Source organism: Benincasa hispida, chromosome 12 (assembly GCF_009727055.1).
Source record: "Benincasa hispida cultivar B227 chromosome 12, ASM972705v1, whole genome shotgun sequence".
NCBI classification, from domain to species: Eukaryota; Viridiplantae; Streptophyta; class Magnoliopsida; order Cucurbitales; family Cucurbitaceae; genus Benincasa; species Benincasa hispida.
The window spans coordinates 60,934,348-60,943,880 of record NC_052360.1 but is presented as its reverse complement, the minus strand read 5'-3'; the positions used below and the strand labels follow the sequence as shown (position 1 = coordinate 60,943,880).

The 9,533-nt window shown below is 27.6% G+C and overlaps 1 protein-coding gene across 1 annotated transcript; it reads left to right on the top strand.

Moving 5' to 3' along the window:
• The first annotated feature begins 1,960 nt into the window (after positions 1–1,960).
• LOC120092583 lies at positions 1,961–6,582 on the top strand. The gene is made up of 4 exons (XM_039050708.1): positions 1,961–2,051; positions 3,142–3,245; positions 4,640–4,865; positions 6,448–6,582. Exons 1-4 carry the CDS (start codon positions 1,967–1,969, stop codon positions 6,564–6,566), a joined length of 534 nt encoding a protein of 177 aa, XP_038906636.1. The 5' UTR covers positions 1,961–1,966; the 3' UTR covers positions 6,567–6,582.
• The last annotated feature ends 2,951 nt before the right edge of the window (positions 6,583–9,533 follow it).

Below are 9,533 nucleotides of genomic sequence, written 5' to 3'. Positions count from 1 at the left end.
ACAAATACATAAATCACATATATGATTTAAATAGAGTACTCACTTTCTTTGAATTTTAGTTTTAAATACCTCAATAATACGTAGGGCCTTTATTGTTCTTGATATTCCAATTAATCAACCTTAATCTCAATAAAATCTCCCAAATATTAAAGACTCGTGCTGATAACGTATAATAAAACAGAGAGGAGAGAAGAACATACGTAAGAAAATAAGAGAGAAACAAAGAGAAGAATGTAGAGAACATGTGTATTATGCTCAATTGATGTGTGCCTTACAAAGGTTCCCGAAGATTCACACCGCTGGAGCAAAGTTTGTTTTATGTCTTAGGAGGGGCACACTTCATTATATATGTTGTTTATAAACAAATACGTTTTTATATTTAATAAAAGAAATCACACACACATACGCACATAGCGCCTTCATAGATCTGCCGTTGTGTGTGAGAGTAAGTTAAATTAAGAAAAATACTTTGGTGTCCTTGAATTTTGGTTTGTAACAATTTAGTCCATATTAGTCCATGAAATTTAATATGTACCAATTTGGTTGTTGAACTTTAAAATTTTTAACAATTTACTCCCTATTATAGAAATTAATATTAAGGTTTAATGAGATTTCAAATTAGAAACTTAATATTTTTACAAAATACAAAATTTACATCATAAAGTATTAAAAATTGACATCTAATTTTGATAAATTTTGTTACATTAGGGATTAAATTGTTACAATTTTGAAAGCACGAGGACTAAATTGTTAGATACTAAAGTTCGGGGATTAAATTATTACAAAATTCAAAGTATTGAAACTATTTGTTATAAATTAAACTTCAGATACTAAATTGTTGCTTTTATGAAAATTCAGAGATCAAAAGTCTTTTGATCACTTTTTTTTTTTTGTAAGGAGATGCAAGGTGGAAGTATCACTCTTGGCTAAATAAGAAATATTAGATATTTAATAATACCTATATAATCACATTTCATTAAATTTTTATTGTGAGAAACATAAAATTATGTTGATAACAATTTCATAATTTAAAAAATGCAAAAAAAAAAAAAAAAAAATGGTTGGCGTTCAGATCTCGCATGCGTTCGTTGTTGTCACAAGTCCCTCATGGGCTTGACTTTTGACTCACTTCTCCTTTTTTGGTCTCCTTTCTGAACTGACATGTGTGAAAGATCATTGCATCAGTATGGGGTCAAGTCTACCACACTCTAATTCCTAAGTTAGTACATGGAGTGTATTGTTTAACTATGCTCACAAGAAGACCATGACCTTACTTTGGAGATTACTTACTCTCCCTTTTGGAGTCGTCAAATGGAGGCTATTTATAATGTTGTTCCTCATATAACTCTGGCAATGCTAGGGTTGTTTCTAACACTCAAAGGTGCAAAGTGTAGAGTGCCAGACTGAGCACAGCTTGATTATTCTTCAACTGGTATATATTAAACAGCGGTTTAGTTGATCAGCCCAAACCCCAATGCTTTAAGTTTCTCTCTGAGGACATGCATTCCCCTATATCTTCTCTCGATTTTCTTTGTATTTGAACTCACCCATAAGCTTTGGACCTTACCTTAAATAACACTCAACAAAAATGGTTATTAAACTATGCTTAATGTTAAAAACATTTTATAAAAGGGAAAAAAAAAACCCTCAATAAAGCAATTCCTTGAAGTTCAAGCCTAACACACACTTGTGCTTCATTAGATTTCATTGGAATGAAGGGAGAGTAATTCTTGAAGTGGCAAATAAGAGTTTGGTGAATTGTAGTTCAACTTCTATCTCCTTTTTTCTTTAAATTCTAACCACTTCTCAATGTTTTCTTTTCTGTAATTCCTTTCCCTCACCAAACCATTTGCTTTTTCTTACCTCAATTTCCTTGTTAATCTCTTCAAGCTAATGATCCAATCAAACTATATAGATGAAAGAACCTTGGATTTGCATCTTTGTTCCTTCACATATTACATCAACTATGGCTATAGTATTCTTGCATTTTGCAAGAATTCCCATTTCTGCTATTCTCATCCTCTACCTCCTCACTTGTGGCTGTTTTTATGGTAATGTATAGCATTAAACATTTACTAGCATATATAATATCTATCTCATTTTATAATAATTTTCTTTGATTTTTTAATAAATCTGTGAATGAGGATAACTCAATTGGCATAAAACATGTTTATTTAATTTGGAGAGAACTTCGAATCTCACACCTATATATTTAGGTACATATTCACCGAAAATAATCTAAAATTTAGATTCTTTATGTCTTATTAGGTAACCATTTGATTTTTTATTTTTGAAAATGAAGCTTACATAAGAACAAGATTTTTGAAAACTACTTTTTTTTTTTAGTTATTGAAATTTGGCTTAGTTTTTGAAAACTTTGTAGGGTATATAAGAAAAAGAAATTTAGAGGTGGAAGATGTGTCTAGGCTTAATTTTGAAAATTTAAAAATAAAAACTAAAAAATCAAATAGTTACCAAACAAGACCTTGGTTTTTGGTTTTTGAAAATTAAGAATTTTCATATTTTGTTGTCCACTCTAAAAAACCAAACTAAACATTTTTTTTTTTTATATATAATATGTGGGAGTGGGAGAGTGGAATCTTTAATCTCGAGGTTAATAATACATGTTGGCAAAATTATGCCAAATTTTGAAAACTAAAAAACTAATATTCAAACCCCATTTGTTAATCATTTGATTTTTTGTTTTTTTTTTAAAATCAAGTTTTTTTTCATCTACATTTCTTATAATGATTTACATGTTTCTTTAAGTACAATGACTGAATTCTTAGCAATTCAAAAAACAAAAACAACTCTTTGAAAACTACTTTTTTTGTTCTCAAACTTTGACTTGGTTTTTTAAATCATTGGTGAAAAGTAGATAACAAATGAAGAAATTTGGAAGCAGAAGTAGTGTCCATAAGCTTAATTTTCAAAAACAAAATGGTTACCAAACGGGCCTTAATTGTTTCTGTTTTTAGATTTTGATTAAAATTTTAATTTTTTTAATTAAAAAAGTGAAAATCATGATAAGAAAATGGTGGAAAATGAAACCTCGATTTAAAAATCAAATTTATTAGGATGATGAGCTAAACATCCCTTATGTTTTCATATTATCTATTAAAATAAAGCTTTTTTTTTCAGGAAAATGTGATGATTTTGAGAGCGGCTCAACAGGAAGTTCAGTTGGTTTTGTGGACCCACCTGAGATTGTTGCCAAAGCATTGCTTTGCTTTAATGACAGATATGTATGTTTTTTTTTATTTCTAATTCTTCATATTCATTGTGTTTCCATCTCTTATTTTCTCAGTTTTATTGCAATTTTAGGCCATTAGTTTTGATTTTTCTATTTATTTGGTCTTTCAATTTTTAAAATTATAAATTTTGTCTATGAATTATTGATTTTTTTTAATTTATATATTTACTGAGCATAAATGGAAAGTTGGATTCTAGTAAACATAAATTTCAAAATTTTATTTATTAAAATAATTAATGACTTTGTCTATCTATTAGACATAATCAAAAGTTTAAAGACTCATTAGATAATTTTGAAAGTTGATACTAAACAAATACGAGTCCCAAAGTTAAAATTTTATAATACTCGGATTTTTTTGTGTAAGATATTTTTTTTCCTTGAAATTATAGGGTTAAATTACAAGTTAAATTTAGTTCCAAACTAAACTATCAAGTTTGTGTCCATTTAGTTCTTAAACTTTCAAAGGTTTGAAATAAACTCTTGAAATTTTCAATTTTAAGGGACCACAATATTTTTTTTTTAATAAGTACACTAAACGAAATAGATACTTTGAAAGTTTAAGGTTTAAAAATAAATCAAAATTAAAAGTACAGATACCAAAATGAAGATTTTGGAAATATAAAAACTATGGGCTTATTTGGTAACTATTTTGTTTTCTAATATTAAGCATATAGACATACTTCCACCTCCAAATCTATTCTTTTGTTATCTACCTTACACCAATGGTTTAAAAATCAAGTCAAATTTTGAGCAAAAAAAAAAAAAAAAAGTAGCTTTCAAAAGGTTGTTTTTATTTTTTAAATTTGGGTAAGAAGTCAACTATTGTATTTAAGAAATGTGCAAATCATTATAAAAATGTAGATGAAATAGACTTAATTTTTAAAAAACAAAAACTAAATGATTATCAAAAGGGACCTAAAAGGTAATATTATATTTTTAGTGCTTGAGTTTTGAAGAATAGGTTCATTTAGTCTTTGGGTTTTTAAAATACATATTATACAACATTTTCAATATGAAAAATAATTTAAAAAATTATCTATTCTCTCTACAATTATATCTTAGAAATACTTTAATTTTAAATATCATACAATTATTTTTTAAAAAAATTAAAATTCCTCCAAATATCTAATAAACATATCTTTTAGAAATGCACATATGGATAAAATCACAAGGACTAAAATTTTAAAAACTCAAGACGAAACAAACTAAAAGAAAAAAAAAGTAATATTTTGAAAGTAAAATAAATCTAAAGCAAAAATACGAAAACTAGTGTAGTATTTAAAAAAAAAACTTGGTGGGGGTTATGCATGTAAAATATAGTTATTGTTGGCATTAAATTTGGTGAGAAAAAAGAAATAGGAATCTAAAAAGAAATAATGAATACAGATTTACAGCGCGTGTGAAGAATCGTGTAGATTAAAGGAGAGTGGGAATCTGGAGGTCCCACAAGAGAAAACGGAAGAATATTGCAACGGACCGTGTTTGAGTGAAACGCATTTGGTGCTGGATTGCATTAATGGCATTTTTAGCAACTTCTTGTTTTACAATAGGGCCACCTTGCAAGATGTTAGGGATACCATCCAGGCTGGATGTGGCTATGGCCCACAAAGAGGTACTTTTTTTTTTTTTTTTCCTCTCTTCCTTATCTTATTTGTTGTTGGAAAATTTATCTTTAGTTAATTATTTATTTACTTTTTTAATTAGAGCTTAGAAATCCTCCTTTCACTCCTTAATTTCTTGTTTTGTTATTTACTTCTTACTTAGATTTAAAAAGTAAGTAAAAATTTTTAAAATTTTATTAAGAATTGAACTCTTTTACTTAAGTAATGTCCAAACCATTTTAAGAAAATGTGATGGAAAAGGCATGATTTTTAAAAACTAAAAACCAAAAATAAAATGTTTACCAAATGGTGTCTTATTTTTGGAAATAATACATTTTAGTCTATATTTATGGTATATTTTTTACTTTGTTTCTAGACTTCAAAATGTTACATATTTGGTCAAATTTTGAGTGTGGTTTTAATTTAATTTAGGTTTCTAAAAGGTTACAATTTCGTTTTGAGTTTGGATTCAATTTTGTTCATGGATTTTAAAAATGTTATGATTTTATCCTTAATATTTGAGTTTGTTTCAATCTGATTCCTATTTTCTAGGTTTTAAAATTCACACTTTTTACTTCGATTTTTCACTAAATACTCAATACTCATTTTTGTATTTTTAGTGATAATGTTTGTTAATTAATTAAAAATAGTTATAATAATTAAAATAATTAAGTTTCATTGTTTTCATCATTGTCAGAATTAAATTTAAAATTTAATTTCATAATTATTTTATATTAATTAATCAACATTGACGTCAATTACTAATATGTAAAATTAAAGTTAAAAATATAAAATCTTGAAACCTATAGTTCAAATTAAGACAAAAACTTAAATTCAAAGGATAAAATTGTTATATCTTGGTACTTAGAAACTAAAATGAAGCTTATAAACTTAAAATTTAAGAACTAAATGTGTAACATTTTGAAATCTAAAGACCAAATGGAAACTAGACCAAATTTTTTTCTAATCTTTTGCTTTTGGTTTTTGAAAATTAAGCCTATAAACATCAATTTCACCTTTACATATTTTGTTTTTATATACATATATATATATAGACACACTTCTTACCGATATTTTAAAAAATCAACCTAAGTTTTGAAGTTTTGAAAACTAAATTAGTTTTCAAAAACTTCTTTTTGTTTTTGGAATTTATCTAAAAATTAAATTCTTTTTCCTTAACAAAGATGAAAACTATTGTAAGAAGTTGAGAGAAAATAGACTTAATTTATAAAAAAAAACAAAAAAAAAACTAAATAATTACCAAACGAGACCTCCATTTTTAGCCCACAAATTTACAGCAATAGTTGTGTGTGGTCCTTAAGAATGTGTTTGACATAAGGAGTTGAGTTGGGAGAGTGAAGTTAACTCCACTCCTTGGTTGGTCCAAGGAGTATATAAGCCCACGACTATATAATTCTCCATAACTTCACAACTTTTCTCGTGGCTCAAACACTTTCTCGATTTCTAAAATGTTATTGATAATTATTTTATAAGTTTGTGGTCTAAATTGATATGATATTAGTTTGAATTTTAGTTAATGATGTTTTAATTTTAAATAAAACTATATGAAAATGGAATATATTGTTATTGCAGGAAACTTTGATGTGCTAGAGCATATAAAGGCAGAAAGAGGCAATGCTTGCAGGGCTTCCAACAAGGCAGTTCTTGGATTTTGCCTTTTCATTTGGGGCCTTTTTAGCTTATTGCTTTGAAAACCCTCATTATCTCATTGTGGATTGTATTACATTGGCTTGTATTAATTATTAAAACATGATGTATGAAAAAATATTTAGTTTAGTGCTTTATTTGTTATGATTCTCTATTATATAAAGTATAAATTCAAAACTTTTTTTTTTTTAAAAAAAAAATTGTTTTGTTTGAGAGTGATTTTGAAATGGTTAAAATTGTTTACTGGGTTTAAAATCACTATAAAATATGTTTTCAATCATGTATCGTCGATTAATTTTGATAGTATAAAAATTATGTTTAAAAATAAAGATAAAAATTATTAAATTAACTTTTAATGATTACATATATACATGTGAATCATTTTGAATATGACAGAAAAAAAAAAAAAAAATAGCCATTACAAAATTACTCTCAAACCTGTTCTACTAACCATTAATCATTGTGTTTATAGAAAAAATGACGTGGGAATAAGTTTAGTATTATGCCATAGTATTGACTCCACTATTTTTCCAATTAAAAATATATGTTATGCCAACTTGAGTATCTGCAAGTCAAATGTTTATGTATGTTTCATAACATTGTTGTTTAAATTTTTTAGTTTTAGTTTTTTTTTTTTTTTTTTTTTTCCAATTTTGAGAAACTAAAGCATCATGTTTTTGTTGCACTTTTTTGTAAATAAAATGGGAGTATTATTTCGTTATTTTTCCTTCTGAAATGTATGATAAATAGTAAAAATTAAATACGGTATTCATATTTAAAATTGAAAAAAAAAATATTTTCATGTAAATTTCATACATATTAGGGCATGTTTGGACCTAAGGTTAGATTGAGGTGGAGTGGGCTTTAATAGCCCACTCCTTGTTTGAGGATCCAACAATTTTTAGTTGGAGCTTCAATTATACTTCATACTTTTAATTTTAAGGGAACTGTTCCCAACCCCACGATACACTGTTTCCATCTCCTCTGTTCTCCATCGCATTCCTATCTGGTCGTTCTCCTCAATTTTTCTCCTTTCTTATCCGATCGAATGGTATGCTCAGGTTTTGTTCTTCCTTCTCTTTACTTCTCCGATTTTAGATCTGGTTTCGTTCTTCCTTCTCTTTACTTCTTTGGCTTCAAATCTAGTTTCGTTATTCCTTCTTTTTACTTCTCCGGCTTCATATCTGGTTTTGTTCTTCCTTCTCTTTACTTCTCCGGCTTCAGATCTAGTTTCGTTCTTCCTTCTCTTTACTTCTTTGGCTTCATATATCATTTTGGTGCCGTCTTCAGATCTGGTTTCGCATTTGTTGCATGTTTTTCTTCAAATCTGGTCCTTCTTTCCCTTGTCGCTACAAACAACCTCTCTCGCCGCTCCAAAACTTTGATTCCCTTTTCTGCTTTATTCGATCTTCTCACTCTATCAAAATAGGCTTTGGAACTTGATAGGGGGAGGTCAAGATTTGGAGCTTGGTAGGGGGGACGTCCAGATTTGGAGCTTGGAAAGGGGGGACGTCGAAAGTAGTCTTCTTTTTCCCTTTTCTAGCCGATGATGAAATTTTGACTTTTTTTTTTTAATTTTAGCTCAAAATTTTATTTAATCAGTGGACAAATTATTTGATGTTCCTTATTCTGCTTTCAAATATTTTGCTTCCAAATTATGCTATTCATTCTACTGAATTCATTCTTTTGCTTTGAATTACTACTGTCTCTAAGAATATCATGATTTGTTTGTCCATTGATTGTCCAAATTGCTTTGAATTACTACTGTCTCTGAAAAATTTTGTAAATCAATGGACAAATTTGGAAAATTTTAGTCTCTGTTTGTCCATTGGTTGTCCAATTTGTAACTTTTGACCTCCGTTTGACCATTGTTTATTGTATATTGATTGACAATGGTTGTTAGGTACTGTTTACTACATTCATCATTAGCATATCCCCTATTTTAGGAGATTTATTGTATATTGATGGACAATAGTTGTTAGGTACTGTTTATGGTATTCATCATTATCATATCCCTTTTATTGAATGGTCTATTCTATATTTACTGACTGTGGTTGTTAGTTTACTGCTTATTGTATTCACACAACTATATATTTGTATCTCAATTCACTTCAACTTAGGCCAAACCCATTCCATCTACTTGCTTAATGCAATTGGTATGTTATTTCTCTTGTCTCCAATATTTTCTTATTCTGTGTTATTTCTCTTGTTGGTTTACTGCATTCATTTTGTTGGTTTCTCATTTTGTTGGTACTGTTTATTGCATTCATCTTGTTGGTTTCTCATTTATCATATTCATGATATTATCTGAAATTCAAGTTTCAATGAATGAATTTCATAACTCTGAGGCTGGACCCTATTCCATTTTTTGTTTTTTTTGTACTTTATAATTATTCTTTCACTTGCATTCAAGTATAAGGACAAACACATTCCATCTACTTCATAAATGCAAATGGTATGCTTTCTCCCTCTTTATCCAACATTTTCTTTTATTACGATTCTTGACTAGTGTACTAATGTTGTTTATTGTAATATATTTTAGGATTGGTCTTATACGAATCAGTCAGATCAAACACTGTTTACCAACTTTCTCTTGCTAAGGTGTTTACATGCCCTTAATATATGTTACTTTTGTTAATTGTTTCTTATACTTGTTACTTTTGTAATTTGTTTTTCGCTATATTTGGATGATTGATTGTAATAATATCACGATCCAATATTTGTTGTTATATTTGTAATTTGTTTTTATTTATTTTTTTTGTGTTCATTATTTTGTAGCTTTATATTAAAAACAAATTTCCATGACAATTAGTTAAAACATATAAAATTTGGGAAATTTTTGTAATTGGTATGCATTATTATTATGAATTGATATGTATTATTATTATAGAACAAGAAAAAGTAACAAAAACAACCATTAGAATAAAGGTATTAGAAAAAGTAACAATCATTATTATGAAACAAGAACAAGTAAAAAAAACAACCATTATAAAATTTGGAAAATTTTTACA